The sequence below is a fragment of the Taudactylus pleione genome, unplaced genomic scaffold, assembly GCF_031769625.1.
Source record: "Taudactylus pleione unplaced genomic scaffold, aTauple2 ptg000062l, whole genome shotgun sequence".
Taxonomy (NCBI): domain Eukaryota; kingdom Metazoa; phylum Chordata; class Amphibia; order Anura; family Myobatrachidae; genus Taudactylus; species Taudactylus pleione.
In genome coordinates, this window is record NW_028284464.1 from 929299 (window position 1) to 951320 (window position 22022).

Genomic DNA, 22022 nt, shown 5'->3' on the forward strand with positions numbered 1-22022 from the left:
CCCCCACGGCAGCTTAGCCATCCACACGAACCCCCCCCCAAATAACTCACCTGTGGGAGAGGGAGCGCCGGAGGAAGATAACTCACTCCAAGTCCTCACCCGGCGCAGATGGCAGGCAGCTCTGGTCAAGGAAGAAGGCTGCCTAGGAGGGGCTGCGCACTTCCGCTGCAGCTCCCCCTACAGGCAGCATCAGGCTAGCAGGCACACTTGCCTGCTTGTTAAAGGAGAGACAGGACACAATGGTGGTGGGGAAGGGGATGGGAGAGTGGGCTTGTGTGGGTTTGATGCCCTGGTGGCGGCGCCGCCCTCTGCAGGGCTTGCCATGCCTCCCAGGGCACAAGCCCTGCTAGACCCCCCCTAGTTACGCCACTGCCCAGGACACATCTCTACTGTGCATGTGCAAATCTCTGGAAAAATGTTCACTGCGCCATTTACCCTGTGATTTGCACTGCTACTGCAGCATTGATGCTCGGCTCTGGAGAGGTAAGTATTAATAATAGATACAAGGTGTAGGGTAGATTTAACAATGACAATTGAAAATTCAACAAAATTATACTGTTGTAACCATGTTCATTGACTGTCATGATGAAAATGGAGGTATATTTGGATTTGCACTACAAATGATATGCTTATATATGTGCCCAACACCAAATTGCCCACGGAAGTCACAGTAATATATTGGTATCTATGTATAAGCTGACACGACACTGAACTGTGTGGTTCCATAAAGAGCCACAGGTTACTCCATGTCACGGGAGAGGCTCGTGAACGCGCAACAAACTATGCGCCCTCCCGAGGCGCGAGTCTGCGCTGCGTGAATGGAGGTGGTTGAGGCTGAGCGTGAAGCCGGGGACCCGTACGCACTCGCGAGGTGTGGCTCGGCGGGTTGTCGGAAGCGCGCACGCAGGGGGCGGAGGCGCGTTCCTGCATTGAAGTCAGAAAGTTGTGTTCGACTCACGGGGACCGCTCTGGCTGAGCGGCGGCAACATGGACGACCTGGGTGAGCGATGGGCATATTAAGGGACGGAGTTGGTGATGGCGGCCCCTTTATGTGCAGGCAGCTGTGTAAAGACGGGTTCCGGCTGAGTTGTCCTCTTTTGGCTTTTGGTTCAGCAGTCTCACAGTGTATCACACAGTGCTATGATGAAAATGTAACGTGTGGGGTAGTATTGCAATTTTGGCGTGGAGCCCTGGCTACACTTACAGGTGTCACTCTTCATCTGCTCGCATGGAGGAGCGTGCAGTGGCTGCAGTCTGCTGTGAGGCAATGTGGACCTGAGGTGTCTCCGACATAGCCATGGACCACCTGTGATATGGAGGACAAATGTGCATGCCTTTATAACTGTTCTGTGTCACTACTACCCTGATAGATCTTATACAGGTTATTTTATTCTTTATTAAGATATATATATATATATATATATTATATAGCAGCATATTCTGTTGTGCTTTACAATTGGGAACAAAATAGTAATAAACCAAGAGTGGGTAATAACAGACAAGCTTGCTATCTATAGGGTTAAGCATTGCACAATGTGGATAAAGAGCTCGTTCTCTTTACTGCTCTCTGATTAATAATTTCACTGCTGTCTGATTTATTAGTCATGTTTTTGTTCGATAATGATCCTATCGTTTAAATCTGACAGCTTCTGGCCCCTGCAAACGATAGTCGATGCGCAGCCAGGTATGGTAATTATCGACCTTCGTCGGTAGTCTGTGCAAGCAAGCATACCTAGCCGATATCGACCAGGTTAGCCTGTTTATTATAGGGACCCGCAATTGTTATAGTTGTAAGGGGCTCGCAGCATGTGTTGGATGTTTGATAACGATCATCCAACAAATGCAGGACGATCAGATAACAATTGTTATCTGATCGTCCCACAGTCGTACCGTGTGTACGCACCATAAGTGTCCTGTCCTATAGATGCACATGGAGATGCCCATGCTTTAGACTATTTTTGGTTCATTTTATAACAATCTTGGAGGTTTGGCTGCAATGTTAAGCCCTGTATTTTTACATCTGGAATATTTGCGTAATTATCGGATAGCAAGACAGACCCACTTATTTCCCCACTTGTCTGTGACCATAGTGGATAATTCTCCATCCTGTGAAATAGGCTATTGAGTTTGTCTTTTGGAAGTTGCAGATGACAAGTCACATTCTTGGTGTATGTTGCAGCTTTAAAAGGTCTCTCCACATCCTGTATGTGACAGAATTGAGTTACTACTAGGATGGCAAGTCTGTTAGGAATAAGATAAAATGACAAGTAGTGTCGTAGATGTGAAGATTTATTTGCTCCTTTTAGAGATATGTATTTCAAATGGGATACTATATTTTTTATATGCTGGTAATATCTAATGAATACTCCTAAGTAACATCTCGTTTTCCTTATTTTATGATTTTTTTTAAATTTGTTTACTTTATATTCTATGTTTAATATATTATCTCTAGTGATGAATATGTGCATGTAGTTTGTTCAGTGAAAAAGATTTAATCGGTGCCCTGGGCAAAGAAAATGTCATCTGCAACAGGAGAAGGTGCTCCATGTTATTTCAAGGGATGGCTTGTGTATTTCTTGGCTAGCAATTCATGGCTTGTTTTAAATAAAATGTAATGTTGGCTTTTAGTCTTGGCAGGATATGTAGGCAAGCTTGCCATTTATAGGGTGGCTCAGTCTGTGCCCATTACTGTGTAATATTGTTCTGTCAGTGGTATAGTATTTTGTATCTCATCAGGTACTTAAAATGTTGTCATTGCAGAAAATGTTTTGCTATCTTAATTAGTTTTTCACCATGCAGTAGTATGCTGTCATATACAAGGTCAGTGACTAGTAGGCAAAAGAGAAAAATACTGAAGTATATTCAGTGAATAAAGATTTTAGTCTGACGCTTATTCAAAAAACTTTTCAAGTCTGCTTCATTATATGCTTTTTCTGTAAGAGTTTGCCTAAAAAAATTTTAAAAAAAGTTTGCACAGAAGCAGGTCACCCAAAAGGTTTTTTTTTTTTTTCAGTTTATACATGTCCCCTTAATACTTATATAGCATGTGCACACACTGGTGTTTGCAGTAAGTTTATTTTAGGATGTAGTTAAGAAACCTACAGCCGGGATGCCAGCTGCCGAAATCCCGAACCCCGGCCTGAAGACCGGCATCTGAATCCCGACAAGAGTGGAGTTGTCGACGCCGGCATCCCGATCGTAAGTATAGCGGGGCAGGTAGCTCTTAGCTGCTTTTAGCTTTAGGAACCACAGGGTTAGGCTGCGGACTGGGGGGGTATAGGCACTAACTGGGAGGGTTAGGGTGCGAGGTAGGGAGGGTTAGTGTTAGCATGCAGGTTAGAGGGTGAACATGGCGGGGTTACAGTACTTACTGTTCCCCTGTTGGGATTGTCCCCATCGGGATGCCGTTGTCTCGGTCTATTGACAGGCGGCATCCCAAATGCCGGGATTTCATACCCAACCAGTTTCTTTTATTGCCTGTTAAAAGGCATATGAACAACATCACATTTAATGGGGGCAAATTAATTCAACGCAAATTGAATAGCGCTGGGGACGAGCTCCTGGAGCTATTCAATTCAGTGCGCTGTGTGGTCGGAGAATGCCGATTCTCGTGCCTTAACACCCTTGTAACTGGCATTCTCTGACCATAATGCCGGGCACGCGGCTGTTAGCGCCGCGCTAAGCAGAAAAGCAGCTGCGTGCCCGGCACTTTGGTCGGACTTCTCCTCACATCCCCAGGGGGTGCGAGAAGAAATCCTTAGCCCGCCCAAACAGCGGGTTGAATTGAATAGCTGCGGGAGCTCCCTCCCGTCGCTATTCAACATCGCACTGAATTGAATTCCCCCCATTATGCTGTTTGCTACATATGCAACTGCATTCAATCTGCTTTAAACATGCATCTGTAACAAGACAGGAAGTTATCTTTTTCATGCCAAACACATGGAAATGCCTACCATTGAGATGAAAACATTTTCAGATGCTTTGATGCACTTCAGGCACTCTGAAATGGAAGGAAAAAATAATATAAATATTTAAAAATATATAACAATAAAAATGTGGCAAAGCACTGCAGCAGAAAGCCAGTCAAAACACTCGTAAAATGCAAATATGTATGGTCTCCTTTGGTCCAAAAATTTATGTTTTCACAGCTCTTTACATGCATTTAACTGCAAGAAAGATATCTACACAAAACTGTGTCACCAAACTTGGGAAAGGCATAAAAATAAATCCAAGTGTTAATTCAGGTGTGTTGGGCATGTAAAATTTCACTAAAGATCTATTTTTGGGTGAGAGTGAAAATAGTCCTAGGGAAAGTGCAACAGTATGTGCCCAACCCAGTAGGGCATGTCATTGGCTACCTGATAACATTACTTTTTGTAGGTAATGCAAAAGTTGTAAATATTTGCATTCTGTACAGTAATTCTTTAGTCATATCCTGCTGAGCTGTTTGTTCCCTGTTTTATAGTTTCCAAGAGTGAATAAAGATTTGATAACTATTGCTTTTGTTTCCGTAACAGTTCTGTTTTGTTTGTTTTGTTTTTAAACTTTAACATTTGCACCAAGCAAATGTATTTTGTTTGCATTTACCGCCTTAATAACTTGTGAATTAATTTGTCATTATCCAGTCTGATCTTGTTGATGTATTTTATGTGTTTATCTTCAGTTATCAATGAGCGAGGTTACAGCTGTATTAGAGGTGTGACATAAGCTGGCAGTCTCTGGTGTTGCTTCAGCTTAAACATAATACTTCATAAACTGCATACATACACACGATTTTCTGTCAGATTATCTGACAGATTTTTTTAAAGTGTAATGGAGCGTACACACGGTCAGATTTGTCAGACTTGTCAGATTTGTCAGATGAACGACTGGACGATTAAACGATTTGAAAGATTTGAACGATTTTACCAAAGTTTTGAACGATTGAACGATTTTTGACTGCATTAAAATGAATGGAATCGTCCAAGTCTGACTGCAAACCCATCAGATGTCAGATATCATTATCTGACAAACGGGAACGCGCATCGTTGATCGTCCATCGTTCATGCATGTCAGATATGAACGATTTTCCTTCAGATATGAACGACTGAACGATTTTTAAATCGTTATCGTCCATATCTGAAGAAAAAATCTGATCGTGTGTATGCACCATTATGAATGATTTTTTGAACTACAAACGATTTTTGTAACTTCCCTTGATGAAAATCGTTGAGTTGGTCAGTCAGAATGAACTACAAACGGGAACGCACATGAACGATAATCATTCATCGTTATAACTCAGAAATTGAACGATTTTTTCAACGATTGAACGATAACGACATCGTTATAGTTAAATTTTTCCAAAAAAATCGTTACGTGTGTATGCACCTTTAGTTGGTTGTAAGAGGTATTACTTTACTTCTTGTCACTCATCGGCACACTAAACACTCCGGTGACTGGTTAGTGGTGGTTAGATCTTCTGTGGTCTCACCACAGAAGCATTTTTGTGTAAGCATTTGCTATAGCAACTGTATTTACCATGCTCATCATTTTCACAGTGTGCAGGACATCTGTAAAAGTGCCCACATTAAAAAAGCTGGTAAAATGTACACCGTGAACATTGTTTCTGCAAACCTGTAGGTAGTGTCATTAGCGTTCTTGTCAATTGGTTGGAAATCATAAGAAAGATAAATAAAAGCTCTCTGTTTGTCACATCTAAAGTTCTGATCAAGAGTATTTAATCAAAACACAAATGAAAATCTCCCTGTAAAAGGTGGAACATTCTTTTTTTTTTTTTTTTTTTTTTTTTTGAATGCTTTTGTAAAAGCTAGATTTTTTTTTATAAAGTCCCTGTAAAGTAACCCTTTGCTATCTGGATTTTCATCTGGCATTAGAAGAATAATGTGTGTTGTGGTGTTACAAGGAATAGTTTGGAGGTGGAATGGTAGGGGGAAGGGTTGTTGGCTGTTGATAGATGGGTGTGGGAGGAAGGGCCTGCTTCCTTACAAAGCTGGATTTTGTTTCCTTTCATTTTCAAATGTTTGCCCAGATGTTGAACCTCCAGCAATTGCTGTGCTATGGTCACTGTCTTGCTTCCTTCTCCAAGCAGGGGATTGGGGCACCCTGCTCATCTTCCTCATTGCAGCTGAGAAACTGTGTGGGTATTATTCCTAGAACAGTGCAAATACCACATGGCTCATGTACTGTCACTTATTTCTTATGTAATAGCCTAAAGATGAATTACTTCAATTCGCAAGTAGCGTCTGACCTTTAACAGCTATTAAGGGTGGTTTGCTCATGTTTCTTATAGCTCGGCACAAGTGTTTACAAGAAGGATCACAATCATATAAAAAAGGAAAAAGTATATATAGTCAGGTTCTCTACAAGGAAAGTTGTCATTTTGTTTCTTGTTATATGGTAAAGGATCTATCTAGTAGTAATTGAGAGAATGAAAATGCAGAGATTTTAGTTGACATTATCCAGTTACTGACATTATTCATAACATATATTTCTTTTCTAGCCTATATAGGTATTCTCTGCATGTGTGTCTGATTTACTTAAGCTGCATACACACACAACGATTGAGTTAATGAACGATTTTAGTAAACGATTTTCTACCTTGAAAAAATGAACTAAAATTGTTTACTAAAGTTGTTCATTTACTATGTTCATTTAAATGTAATGAACGATTTTTATGAACTACAAACGATTTTTGCATATTAACTTAATGAAAATCGTTGAGTTGACAAGTCTGACTGAACTACAAACGTGAATGCGCATGAACAATAATCATTCATCGTTTGACTCAGAAAGTGATCGATTTTTTCAAACGATTATCATTAAACGATATCGTTTAACGATAATCGTTCCAAAAATCGTTGTGTGTGTATGCACCTTTAGTGTTTATTTTGTGCGCAAGAAACTGTAGGTCCATGCGTTTGGTGACGTAAGAATCTAGAAGCTGATTTCACTCATGAATCTTGTGATTTAGTTGCTGATTAGTTGTAATGATGTGCTCTCACCATAAGGATCTCTGATAAATAATTCTTACTCTCCGTGCAGGGAGAGAGATGGTGTTTAATCTGAGCTTGTCCTCTATATTATATACAGCATATAGACTCCCCATTCCTGTGCAGTTACTCACTGAGTATATGAGGTTACATGGAATTGGATTACAGCTCAGAGCGGTGTGTAATGAGTGCTGCATACTGTATGAAGACACTTGGGACTCTGTTTCATCTTTCATGGCTGGATATCCATGCTTTGTACAGCTGTTTGTATTTTGTGATTCACTTGCAAAACTTTTTTTTATGAATAGCAGCAGATGAACTTCAAGCTTTGGAGCTTTATAAGACTACTACCCTATTCATTGTATTTTTACATAATTTCACAAACCTGCTGCATCATATGATTTTAGAAACTAGTGTTTAGTTTATAAATATTAAATAAGATTTATGTACTAATACAATATTTCTTATATAAGTACTTGGGTTTCTGTACTGACAATTTGGCAGGGTGGGCCCCCTCTGTTGGGGGAGGTGGTGACAGATTTGTCTTAGGGTTCCTCTTAGCTTAACCTGGTGTTACTGACCACTCCTACTGATGCTACACAGTCACCAGACACTTCAGGGCTTGAAGTGTTAACTACGCACCAACATGGTGCTGCCAGTTGTTGAATAGTCACTGCTATAGCCATAGCGATTGATTAGAGTGGTAACAAGAATAGCTGATGTATGCATCTTGCAGGAAAAGAGCAGGAGATATAAGAATAGTTGTGTTTATTGCCCAGTAATACCTCTTAAGAGCTGTTACATAAGACTAAAAGGTATTGATACTCAGACAGAAGGATACTTTACATTGGGATTTGCTTTCCTTTCTGTGCAGTATTTGACACACTTATTGGCAGGGGTAATCCTGCCTGGTGTCTATCTGATCTTGGAGAGTTATTAAATCTCTTGTCTAAAGTATCTTTTAGGACATCTGCTTCAGGTTCTAGCAATGCTTCCAAATGTAATTTGGCTCCAGAGGAATTGTAGCCAGACCCCAGGTCAGCAGTCTCCCTGTAGCCAAGCTTACTGGGAAAGTGTCTAGTGCTACTGCTGTCTTGTACGCACATAGGGAATCAGGGTGAAGTAAATCACTTCCTTTACTTCGCTCCTCCTATATGGTTCAAGGAAAACCATTCATGAAGCTACAGTTTTGCACTTGCAACGCTGCCCTCTAATGTTCCTAGTACCCCAATGTTCCAAATCCACACTAGACCAACAGAGAACCAAAGTAGCTGCACAGTACCACTATAAATGCCTCTATCTTCACTAGATAACCAAGGAGAGTTAAAATCTATTCTGTAGACATTTTCAAACTGTTAGAAATTCATACAAGCTGTTCAGCAACGTAACAAGAGAATAGAGGGAGAGAGAACTTGCCCCATATAGATAGTTATACATTTATAACGTGTGTATCTATCTAAAATAAAGACTATAAAGTATTGTGCTCTACTATCAGCATTCCAGAAACGTAATTAAACTAACTGAAATTTGATTACAATGTGCAAACAAAAACCTACAGATAATTTTCACTCTCCAAAAATATTCTTAGCGCTATTCTAGCTAATTCAATCTGTGCTCTGTATTTAAAACAGGCAAAGTTTTAAATACAAATCGCATGCCTAATATAAACATGAATTCAATCAGTATTTTAACTGAGATAGACAAATTAATGCAGTCATGTGAAAAATTAAGCACCCTTCATTCAGACTGTATTAGCTTACATCAATCAACTTGTCAAAAAGTACTAAAATGTTATAAATTAAATCTCGTATAACAGTTTTTACATTTGTTATTTCTTATCCAACAAAAAATATAAGGCAATATAAAGTAGCCACGTATGAAAGGTAAGTATAAATGTCAGTAATGTAAGCTATGGAGTGGGACAAGTATAACTACTGTCATACACTACTCACTCCCTTTAAAGCAGGCGCCCTCCTTAACTGTTAATTCTGTATGGATCGCTGTACCATAGATAAAATGTGTGCAAGTAAGGTGTCCATATTATACAGTATTTCTGAAGCATGTTGTTGCTGTTGTCTCATCTGTGGGCATTTCTGTAGTTGTGACTTTCTGTATGCAGTGCTGATGCTGCGAGTGCCAGCATGCAGGGAATGTCAGGATTCCTTGAGACTGTACTTGGCAAGCCTTCCGTTTCCCTCCTGTGATAGGAACAGGCCCTGGGGGCAGCATTGCAGAAATCTCTGTGGAATGTGATCTTACTGTATCCACCCTCTGTTTCTTTTTTTCTCCTTTGAAATTCTTGTCCATTACAGGTAACTAGACTAATAACCTAGTAAATTATTAAATACAAGATTATTTCTGTTTGGAAATGTGCACTAATATATTATTTGTTTAGTAGAATAAATTCTGGTAATTGAGTTCTTCCATGACTGATAATGTGGTGCAACTGGTGTATTTTCTAACAGCCTTACTAGAGTCCTCTTTCGTTAACTTGCAGCTGCCTGGCTTCTTCACAGCATCTGCCATATGCAGAGGTCTGTCAGCAGGACATAGGGTGTTCTATCATGTTTCTAGATGCTGTCTTTATTGTCTTTTTTTGTAAACATGGAATAAGTGGTTATGCGGAACGTCTGAGCTCTCGTAAACAATTATATGCCTTTCCCCAACCAACAGCCTTGAACAAGTCAGCTTTTTTTCAGTGAATTGGATTTGGAGTGAATGAATGGTTGTCTTAAAATGTTGACATTCTAAATTTAAACGCATAATAAAACTTTGTAGAAAGGAAAAAAAAAGTCACTACTTCTTTGTAATTTATTTAGTTTTCATAGAGGTGGAAGCTACATTTACCTTCTACTTCGTAATTTTTAATTCTGTGTATGTTATACATTCTTATGTCTGTGTTTTCACATTTTCTCCTTTGCACGGACAACCCAATGATTTAGGACGGGTGGCCAACTCGCGGCTTTCTTTGTTGTGCTTCGGCACGTAACAACGGACCCTGCGGTTGCTAAGCCACTGCAATTGTGAACGCTGGCCTCTGAAGTGATCAGAGGCTAATGAAGCCTCTGATCGCTTCAGAGGCCAGCGTTCCCAGTGATGCAGTGCACAGGTGACTTCAGGACGTCACCCGCGATGTGATGAGCCTGCGTGCCTGCTGTATCCAGTTAGATCCGGCAGGCAGCAGGAGCGATGCCCATAGTGAAGCTTAGCGTGAAGTCAGGTAAGTACGGGGTGCACTACTGTTGGTCACTACTTTAGGGGGCAATGCATAAGGGGTACAGCTACAGGAAGCACTGCATAAGGGTCATACTACGGGGGTGTGACACAAGGCCATGCTCCTGCAAATGTCATACCAAAGGCGTGTGCACAAAAATGGAGCATGGCCTTATGACAGCTAGGACACACTCCATTTTTGCGTGCATGATATCTGCTTTTTAGATTGATTACGTATATTTTTTGCCTCTGACTAGTTGACCACTCCTGGTTTAGGATCACAACCCTCTTGTGTAGTATTTCAGGTAGTCTGAAAACTGCAAGCTACTGTCCTGTTATTAGTCATTATAGGTTTTAAAAATATTCCTTGTCTTTTAGTGGGGTTACTGACAAGGAGTCTGGAGTGTCTAAACCCTTCTAATTAAATCCTTATTGATATCTATATTACCAATAAGCCTCTGCTAAAAACAAGCACACTGTTAATAGTAGTAGCTCTTTGGTATGGTAACATATATTGGGCCGTATTCAATTAGACGCGAAAAGCCGAGATCCGCAAAAAAGTATCACCGATTGCAACTTTTTGCCTGTCTGTAACTTAACTCCGTATTAAATTTCAAATACTTTTCGCGGACGTCAGTGCAATGTAATAGGCGAAAAAGATTTGCCTTTGAATAGCAGGAGAAAAGCAGTGCATTTTTTTTTATTTTGGGGTGCAAAGTTGGGGAAACCACTCAGAACCCTAGGGTCGGCCCCACAAAGGACAACTGCGTTAAAATATTCCTGGGGTTGCTCTAAGAAGGGGCCAAGTGTTTTTGGGATTGCAGGTTCTTTTATGACGGGGGAATTTCACTTTTATTAAAACTTCACTTTAGAGACATTAAAAGATGCTTGCACCCATTTTCAGGTACCCCAAATTTGCCAGGACTACTTATATTCTCCCAAAAATACTGCTTAATGCCATTCTTCACCACTTGTGCAAAGACACTAATTAGAGGCAACTAATTAGAGGCAACTACTGAAGTACCCCAGATAGTTGTTTTACATCTAATCGGGCACTACTACTTTGATCCCCAATGTTTCTACATCTTTTTGTGGGGTTCAGGCTAATTTCCCCGATTCTGACACCACTTTCCGCCTGTTCTGACTTCGTGTGTTGCAGTTCTCGCATCTTTTTGAATTGAATAAGGCGAATAGCGGGGACGTGTACAGTAAGTTTCCGCGGCCAAAAGACGCGATGTAGGCGAAAAGTCCGGCAAGCGGAGCTTTATCGCGTGTGCAAAACTAATTGAATATGGTCCATTATTCTTAATTGGTAAGTTTCTGGCCCTGAATCTAAATAGAATTTGGTCACATGAGCAGATATGGATTTTGGGAATGTTTAACAAGTGAAAAGTTATTCCTTGTGTGTGTTAGCAATGTTTCTTAGGTTAGGCCAGTTTCACACACAACATTTTTTTTTGTCCAGCCATAAAAAACCTGAACTTTTTTTTTTCCTGTGGCTCAGTCCCTTTCTCACACACATCGGTTTTGTGCCGTGTGTGATGTTTTTGCCGTGTATAATCAATCTTTAACACTGAAAGTGTGAACGATAGCCGCCCTAGACAGTGGTTAAATCGTCTAACATGACGACCATGCTGTGTTTATGCCGTGTGGAAGCCCTAATCTGTTTTTTAACTTCCACTAAAGTTTAACAACGGTAAACTGTCCGTTTGTTTGGCAAACGGACAAAACCATTGTGTGTGAAATAGCCCTTACTGTGGAAAATTGCCTGGTACATTTATTGCGTTTACTGCATATACATTAAATTGGACAGGAATGTTGCAGTACTTTCGCACACATGAAAATTACACCTAGATGTCCCATTGAGATGCATGCATTACAATATGATTTTCACTTGTTTTTATCTTATCTTCATATATTCATACCGTTACACATTACCATCTTGATCGGACAACGTAGCAATATAAAACTGTTGTAATGTCATTTACAGCTCAATCTGGCCACTCACTAGGTGTGTGTACCCGGCGACGGCACGATACATCGGGTGGTCTCTACTAACTGCACAATCTGGTGTATGACAGCCCGATATATCGTTCCCTCGCCGCATCCAGAAGCATGGTGTTGGCCACCAGATCATGAGATCTGCATGCACTGAAGGTAGCACGACAGACAGGAGCACGCAATAGTGTATACACGCTGGACGATGTGGACGATTTGTCATTTCGATTTGCCTCAAAATGACAAATTGTCCAATATATCGTCTAGGCAGGGGTGGGCAATAAGCGGCCCTCCAGCTGTTGAACTACACATCCCAGCATGCCTTGGAAACAGTTTTAGCATGGTCAAATAGCAACACTGTGGCACGGCATTCTGGGATGTGTAGTTCTAAAACAGCTGGAGGGCCGCTTATTGCCCACCCCTAGTCTAGTGTGTGCCTAGCATTGGATCATTTTTGTGTACAACTTTCCCACGGAGCGTTAATGTATTATTGATAGTCGTACCAATCCCATTCCATCTACAATGTATTGTACAGATTTATCTGTCTCCCATTCTGGGGTGGTATTGTATGTACTCAACTTAGGGTTTATTCTCCAAAGAGGTTATGAAATAAGCTAGTTAGGATAATAGTTATATATGTGAATTGGAATGTTTGTGCCTACGTTGTACTTTTTACCCATGTGGAAATGCCTTTTAGCGATTAGGCAGACAATGATTGGATAAAAATGATGGAATTGTAACACATTTTGCTGGCCTAAATTGTAATGTAGAGACAGCCCTGATCTTAATGAAGCACCATTGTGGACTATGGCAGCACAGACTGTGTAATGGTTAGCATTACTACCTCACAGCACTGAGGTCATGGGTTAAATTCCCACCACAGCCCTAACTGTGTGGAGTTTGTATATTCTCCCTGTGTTTGCGAGGGTTTTCTCCGGGTACTCTGGTTTCCTCACACACTCCAAAATTATACTGGTAGGATAATTGGCTTCCAACACAAATTAACCATAGTGTGTGAGCCTGTTATAAGGAACATACATTGTAAGCTCCACTGAGGCAGGGACTGATGTGAATGGCCAAATATTCTCTGTAAAGCGCTGCGGAATATGTGTGCTCTATATAAATAACTGGTAATAATATTGCTGCGCCGCACAGATGCAGATTTCCCCTCTTTTATGCCTAACTCTGGAAGTAAAAGCAGCCAGGAGTAATCTGGGTGTGTATCCAGCTGCTGATCTTTTGTCCTCTGTACTGTCTTTATCTGATCAGAACTCCTGTGTGTGGGATACAGTGTATGACTGACAATACGGAAATGGCTGAATTGACTCACTCTGAGAAATCTATGACTGTTTGCTGCTGCTTCCATCCTGTTTAGCTAGTGCACACAATTACCTTGCTTCAGATGTCATCTTACAGACACAGATGTATCATGTGTTCTAAAGTGCTTGTGAAAAAGTATTAGATACAATATGGCACTAGCCTCCATAGTCTTGGGGAGATATATGAAGCCTTGGAGAGAGGTAAGCAACCAATTAGCTTCTGACTGGTATTTCAAAGACACTGCTAGAAAAATGAGTTAGAAGATGATTGGTAGCTTTAGGCAACTTCTCCACTGTATCACTCCCCAAGGTTTGCTACATCTCCCCCTTTGTGTTAATCAGCGGTTCAATAGAAATTATTTCAGATAATATCAAAGATGTAGCAATAATGATATGAACTGTCCTACAGCTGTGCAGTTTGATGATTCTGAGCTTATTCATCCTTAGTGCTTAGGTTAGTTTATGGGGGGTATCCACTTAGCGATATACAAACGAGAGCACGATTGCGACATTGCAATCGTGCTGTCGTTTGTATAGCTAGTGATGTGCCTAGACTGAACGTTCACTCGTTCAGTCCCGGGCACATCCCTCATCCCCGCACATGCAGAACCTGACGAGATCGTCAGGTTGACCTGCATGTACGGGTGATGTCGGAAGCGACCCGCGGGCACGTGCATCGTGGGTCGCTTCCATCCAAAACATGCCCGATGCATTCGCGATTTGCAAGCGATTGCACGATAACGACTTAGTTATTGTGCAATCGCTTGTTTAAATTGCTAAGTGGATACCCCCCATTAGAGCTTAGAAACTGAAACTACTTGGACATATTTTGTTTTTTTAATATTTAAACTTTTTTTATTCTTATGGAGTATGCAGTTGGCATATTCTTTCAGCAATATGGCAACTGCTTTTACTTTGCGAAGACCCCTTTCAACTCAATATTTAGGCAGCTATGGCTCAGTTGGTGATCATTACAAGGACTTGTAGCATGTGGCTGCATGGCACATTCACTAACTGTGTATACTACTGTAACCAAACATCCCCTGAAGTACAATCTTTCATTCTGCAGATCTGTCTATTCCATTCATTTGTTTTGGTCAATAAGCAGATGTTGCTGGTGTAGTATAGAGGACCCACAGTTACAAATGTGTTGGTGGAATTCAGACACCATTTGTTTTAGTGCAGAGCAGCCACTTTCAATATGATTGCATACAGTAGAGGATTTTTTAATAACTGTGAAATGAGTCTACTCTTCGTAAAATTTGAGGAGAATAAAATTACCATTTCAGGGATGTAACTTCCAGGTTAAGTGCCCGGAGCTATTCAGTTGCTCATGTTGTATGCCTATGACTAGTGGATATCTTCTTGCATCCCGGTAGTTAACCCAGGAGATGCAGCTTATCGTGAATAAGTGCTCCCTGATTAAGTGCCGGGCATGACTCAGTCATTTGAATAGCTCTCGACACTTAACACAGGAGCTACATCCCCGTGATGCTAATTGAATTCACCCCAATATGTGTATTTTTCTGGCAGCCCAGAGCATTTATATGTGCAGAGCTACACCGGTTCTTGGCAACTGTTCACATAAAAGACTTGCAGCAATTTGGGTCCAGATAAAAATATTATTTTTTTCCCTTTTAATAATGTCATTTTACTTTACAACCCTTGTAATACATTTTTGTCAATCATTTGTCTTTAAGTAGTCTTCATTCTAGCACCTTGCATCTGTCAAAACATGTGCAGTTCCTCCTTCCTGTCTGGTGTGTCACACTCTGTTCTGGTGCTTCTAACACACTCTGGTCTGTATACCACAAGTTTGTTGCATCAGCTGATTGTGCTGCTAGAAGCATCAGAGCAGAGACTGACACCTCAGACAGGAAGGAGGAACTGCACATGTTTTGACAAGTGCAAGGTGCTAGAATGAAGACTACTTCAAGTATGCATGAGAGTAACCTTTGAATATTATTTAGCGCTAATCTTCTTACCCTCTCTTTCTATACTGCAGATGCATTGCTTGCTGACCTGGAATCCACCACATCTCATATTTCCAAGCGACCTGTGTTTTTATCAGAAGAGACTCCGTATTCTTATCCCAGTGGTTGTCATACTTATCAGGAAATTTCTGTGCCAACTGGACCTGCCAGTGAGTCTCTCAATGGCACAGTTACCGACCCCCTGGATTGCTGGACCAGCAATAAATTCTCCCAGCAGCAGGTAAATATTGTGACAATATGGACTTACTAAGTTGTGGGGGAAGGGGAGAAGTTCCTCTTTCTGTCTAACACGCCTCTACTAACCACTTCTGCTGGTGCTACTTGGCGACATGATTGTGAGTTTCTACTTCGCAGTTGTAGAAAAATCTTTGCCACGATTAGACCCCTTCACTGACAATTGAAACCTCTTACTTTGCTGCTGTCTGTGGCTGGTTCCTCATGACAGCTTCTGCAGGATCACGACTGCTGTATGGATTGTGGGCAGATCATGACTCTGAGTGCTAGGTTTTCCACAAAACAGCCATCAGATGAGTGTGAGTAGGTCACAGGACAAGAACGGGTATAGATATCTTGAAGGAAAAGAGGAGGCTTTTTTGGAATAGTGATGAAAATATATAGCCATAAAAGAACTGTTGCATACAGCATCCAAATAAAGGTACTATTTACACACATGGGGCGCAATTCAATTGTTTTCTCGTGCCCAAACTCCCGTCTAAAGTGATGGGAGATCGCGGGGTGATATTCAATTGATTTAGAATTTTGCGTCAATCGTGCCCAATGATGTTGGGTTTAGCCGTGTAAAACCAAAGTGCTGGACGCGATCGTGAAAAGTGCAGTTTGGGCACTTTTCACACATTTCTGCACGCTACCCCCGTGGGGGTGTGCGCTGAAATGCCAGCGTCGGCAGCTGATCGCTCCCGGCAGGAGCAGCAATTGAATAGCTCCGTCGGGTGCAAAGGAGGGGACAGCTGCCAGCATAAACAATTGACTTCTACCCATGGTGCTTTGCTTCCTTTTTTTATGAAGTTTTCTTGCATGTGTTAGCAGCGGATTATCCAGTTCATTGTCCCTTTTAACCAATCTGTTTCTCTTTCATTCACTAGGGGGCACTGGAAGCTATGACACTAGGGCAGAGGTGGCCAACCAGTCGGAGGCAAAGGGCCAAAAAATATATGTAGTTAATCGAAAGAGCCGATAGCATGCGCGCGCCTAAGGCGCACGGGCAAAGATGGGGCGTGGCCTATCTGTCACTATAAACATTTTACATAATCTTCCCAATATGTTTTTCACTGTTGAAGTGAAAGAAAAAGCCAGAGCAACATACAAAACATTGAAATAGCCACGTTCACATAAATTACACATATTGAAATCCAGAACCACATAAAATACAATGAGAATGCCAGTGCCCATTATGCTGTGCCCCCCTGTAGTTGTGGCCCTAATGCAATGCCCCCTGTAGTTGTGGCCCTAATGCAATGCCCCCTGTAGTTGTGACCCTAATGCAATGCCCCCTGTAGTTGTGGCCCTAATGCAATGCCCCCTGTAGTTGTGGCCCTAATGCAATGCCCCCTGTAGTTGTGCCCATTAATCAATGCCCCCTGTAGTTGTGCCCATTAATCAATGCCCCCTGTAGTTGTGCCCATTAATCAATGCCCCCTGTAGTTGTGCCCATTAATTCCCACTGTAGTTGTGCCCATTAATGCCCTCTGTAGCTGTGCCCCTTATGCAGTACCCCTGTAGATGTGCCCATTAAGCAATGCCTCCTGTAGCCTTCCCCCTCCCTCAATGCTCCCTGTAGTTGTGCCCCCAGCACTAGCTTCCCCCCCACCCCCGCCCCCTATGAAGAAACTTGCCTTTGTGCTGGCACCGCTCCACGACGTCAGGATTCCCGAGTCCCGCCACGCCATCGCTGCTGCTTCTGCCGCCTGCTGGATTACTGGGATTGTTGGCCTCCGAAGCGATCAGAGGCTTCTTTAGCCTCTGATGGCTTTAGAGACCAGCGTTCCCAGTAACAATGGGGGTCTGCCAAGCCGCATTAGAAGCTCAGAAGAGCCTCATGCGGCTCGAGAGGGTTGGCCACCGCTGCACTAGGGTATAGAGGCGTGGTTCGTTGGAGCTGGCACAATTATTTAGTTGTGAAGCTCCTCCCCTGCTATGCCCCATCAGCTCTCAGTTTAGAAAAATGTGCCATAGGAGCTGGTCACTCAAGACAGAGTTCCAGCATTTTGCTTTCATTTTTCTTTTATCTTATTTCAACAATTTACAATGGCAGTCTGCCTACAGGGTCCCTTCGCCACCTATCCAAAGGTTGGAGTCCCAGTCCCTGGCGCCCTGACTCTCATCAGGGAGGAGTGCACTGGGCTTCTATTCCGCAACATGAGACGCGGGACAAGCCGCTGGGAGTGCACAGGGCTTCTCCCAAAAAGCCTCTGACAGCTCCCCACCACAGCAAAAATGCAGTGAGTGTTTGAGGCGATCCCTCTCAACTTTTGCCCACTGTTTCTAGGGCATGGTAGTAGTGGGTGGAGCACACAGCCTGTATGCAACAGCACTGCTGCGGCTCCCTCACATGTTCCCCTGGCGAGAGCTGCGCTAGCGGAGGCTCTCAACACTAAGACTGTGAGTCCTGGCGCCGGGAGTACACAGGCTATGGGAGACAGCGCTGCTGCTGCTCACACATGCACTCCCCTGTCCCCCCTCCCCCCCTTTTCCCCCCCGCCGAGAGCATCACTGCGGCGGCTGGACACTGTGGCGCAGAGAGTACACAGATTGTGGGAGACAGCACTGCTGCTCCCACCCACGCTACGCAGAGAGCTTTTACTATATGTAGCTCTGAATACTTTTCCCCCACTGCTTCTGAGAGGGTGGCAGTGGGAGTGTATGCAATCATGGCGCGCACACATGGGCACTGGGGATGCTTGTATAACATGGTGCTGGGAGGTTAGAGGCGGAGCTTCAAGGAAGCGGGCTCTCTCTGCACACAGTCTGTCAAAACAGTGCTTCTGCTGCTCCCACTGTACCTTGATCATCTTATGTCTGCATCTTTTCTCCCAGGTTGAGTGCATGTGTCAGGTTACAGAGACTGCAGGCTACAGTGTTTCCTTGAGCACCTTCTGACATCCAAGGGCTGTGAGTACACTCGGATGTTTAAAGGCAGGTGCTTATAGGGAATCCATTGTTTGGACAAGGCTTCTCTCACTTTGTCTCCCATCAGCCTTCAGGTCTCTAACTGTATATATTTTCCTGTTCTGGATGAGTGGGTTGTGAGTCTCTACTAATGACAAGGCAGCCTCCAAAATCTTTTTTTTTTTTTTTTTTTAAGTAGTTTGTTTGCCTTATAAGCAATGACAAAACTTGCACAACCACATCCTACTAGTAACAAGATGTGATAAGTGTACAGTACAAGATTCTCCTACCTCAGCATCAGCGGGCTTTATCATTTAGTGTTGTTAGAATCCACCCAGGGAGGCAGCTAGAATCCTGATCTGTGTACAGGGGCTCAATTCAGACCAACAATTGTTAGCACTTAGGTTATCAGTAGGTTATCGCTGTGCAGGCACTTCATAATCGGTCTGGTCTCCTGTGTTTTCAGAGCCACAGGGGGTAAGTTTTCTTTCCTCCCTTCAACTGCCCCACCATCCAAAAGGACTTCCACTGGTCTCAAGTTTCTTTCCTTTCGTTCCCCGCAACCCTTTCGTGGTGGATCCAGGGGTGCTTCCACACATGCTAGGGGTGGCAGAAGTAGAGGTCGCCAACACGTCGACTGGAACTACAACCAGTTGAAAACGGGTGGCGTGACGCTCAACCGTCCCACTTGGGATCTCATACGGCAGGAGCTCACTTGCTGATTTTCAACAGGTTTGACAAAGAGCCACACCTCTTCGGTACCGTGGATTCGCAGATTACTCTCTATTGGGTACGGGATAGATTTAGAAGTTTCTGCTTGAAATCGTTTCTTCACTACGGGACTGCTGACAACGACCAAGATTCTGCAAGTGGCAATTCTGTCTGTCCTAATTAAAAAAAAAAAAAGATAATAATTTGACAGTGCTGGTTAAGGTTCCGGTACATTATCTTGGTCTGGGGTTTTACTCAAACCTTCTTTGTGGTCTCAGGCCAGACGGGTTTGTCAGGCCTATCATGAACCTCAAGTTTTTTGTTTCATCCAGTATCTGATGGTTCATCGCTTCAAGATGTCGATTCACTCAGTCCTGCGACTTTGCAAATGGTGGAGTCTCTAATTTTTCTGGATATAACAGATCAATATCTACATGTCCCACTTTGGGAACAGGAACAAGCTTTCCTGACATTTCACAATCTGTTTCGGGAGTTGCTGTTCGGTTTATCTGCACCCCGTGCCTTCACCAAGATCATGTCTGTCTTATTTACACACCTCCGCACTTCAGGTGTGACAATAATGCCTTACTTAGTCGACCTGTTGATCAGGGCCCCATCGGAATCTCCACTCTGGGACTATGCTTCACTACATACAAGACTCTGACACAGCACAGAGTCTCCAGTTTTCTTGGGATGGCCCTGGTTACAAGGTTTCAGTGGGTGGTTCTACCAGCAGATACAGCCCAGGACATTCTGCTACTAGTTCAGATAGTTCTCAGACCGAAGTAGGTGTCTTTCCTTATTTGTCTTCGTCTCTTGGTAAGATGGTAGATGCCGTCGAGGCGCTACTATTCAGAGTTACAGCTGAACCTCTTGACTCACCTCTAGGTCTCACCTATTCCTGCATCGCATGATACGGTTGGCCTCGACAACCAGGGTCTCTCCCCTCTGGTGGATGCAACCTAACAACCTCTTGGCAGATCCAAGTTCAGAGTGTGGGAATGGATAAGTGAGTCAGTAAGTGATCCTGTCGGCAGTGTTTTTTTCCTGGGAGTGGACAACTGGAAAACAGATTCTATCAGTCACCAGGATCTTCATCCAGACATATTCCAAGCCTTGATCCAGTGTTGAGGTCGGCCTCAGGTGGTCCTTCTGACATCTTGATTAAACATCAGCTACCAAGATGCTTGTCCAGATCTTGAGATCCGGCTGCAGAGGCAGCGGGCGCTCTGTTCCATGGACCTACAAAATGGTTTACCTATTTCCTCCAATTTCTTTTACTTCCTCTAAAAAAACGTTGTGTGGCCCTTTCTTCTTTGTCCGGAAATTCTGCAACAAGGTCCTTTTGTTCCCTCCCACCTAGCGCAGCTGCATTTAATGGGGTTTCTGTTAGGGCAGTTATCTTGAGCTGCAGGGGCATCCAAGTATCTATTATCCCAACTATGCTGTGCGCCAGTAAACTAGTTAGGGCTGCGCATTACCACCGGCGGTCTTATGTATCATGGTGTGACAGTCGGGACCTACCGTCTAGAATTTGTTGTTTAGCTAGCCTATTTTGTTTTTTCAAACGGAGTTTGGTGCTGGTCTCCATTTCAGGTCATTAAAATGCAGGTATCTCCCTCTCTATTTTCTTTCAACACAACTTGGCCCTCATGCCTGGGTGTGGACTTTTCTTCTGGGAGTGTTTCGGGTGTCGCCACCTTTGTTCCGCCTACAGTTCTCTGAGACTTACTTTTGGTGTATACGTTCCTTCAGTCTTCCATGTTTGATCCGCTTGATGGGGTAACTATCAAGTATGTGTCTTGACAGATGGTCCTCCTCCTGTCATTGACTTCGGCCTGTCGGGTTTCAGAGTTGGGGCGGGGGAGCCCTGTCTTGTACACCCCATACATTTTCCTTCATGATGATGGGGCAGGGCTCAGGACACATGTAGTTTTATTTCCTAAGGTTGTGTGGGCCTTCCACATAATTAGACTATTGTGGTGCCTTCTTGGTTGAGGACTCCGGAGTATCCTCCACTCTAAATGTTGTTAGAGTACTCCATCTCTGTGAGGCTTGGACAGCGTGTTTTTTCTTTTTTTTTCCCCGTAAAACTGATTTGTTTTTTGTTATGTATGATGCTGCTCGGAGGGGGTTGACTGGTTCTACGTTTAGACCACCTTTTCCTTCTGTTTTCAGCACATTCCACATGCTCTGTGGGTACGTCATGGGTGGCACGTCGGGGTGCTTCCACCATGCAACTGTGTCGTGAGGCTACTTGGTCTTCAGTACATACCTTTGTGATGTATGGGTTTGACACGTTACGACTTCAGCTTCATGATTTGGCTGCCTTATTTTTCAGGTTCCTCAAAGCGCTCCCGTCTGTGGGGAAAACTTTGGGATTTCCCTAGTGTCATATCTTCCAGTATCTCCTAGTGGATGAAAGAGAAAATAGGATTTGGTACTTACCGGTAAATCCTTTTCTCTGATTCCACAGGGGACACTGGACACCCACCTTAGCGCTCTACGCCTGCCTGTTTGTTTGTATAGTTCTGTTTGTTATGTGATTTTCTCTTCTCTTTTTACTCATGTTGTTCTCCATCTCCTCTCGGTCTTAATTTTTTTTAAACTGAGGGCTGATGGGGCATAGAGGGGGAGGCCCTTCACACTCCTAAATTATTTAAAGTGCCAGC

The 22022-nt window shown here is 43.0% G+C and overlaps 1 protein-coding gene across 5 annotated transcripts in view; it reads left to right on the forward strand.

The window, feature by feature from the left end:
* Positions 1-841: 841 nt before the first annotated feature.
* The window catches only part of PXN (paxillin), a 33850-nt gene continuing 12669 nt past the window's right edge, over positions 842-22022 (forward strand). For 2 of the 5 annotated variants that reach the window (XM_088465231.1, XM_088465238.1), the window contains exons 1-2: positions 842-1000; positions 15525-15733. In XM_088465231.1, the coding sequence (XP_088321357.1) occupies positions 988-1000; positions 15525-15733 (222 nt within the window). In that variant the 5' untranslated portion in view covers positions 842-987. The remainder of the gene's footprint in view (positions 1001-15524; positions 15734-22022) is intronic. The other 3 variants (XM_088465245.1, XM_088465251.1, XM_088465259.1) reach the window with 3 other exon arrangements.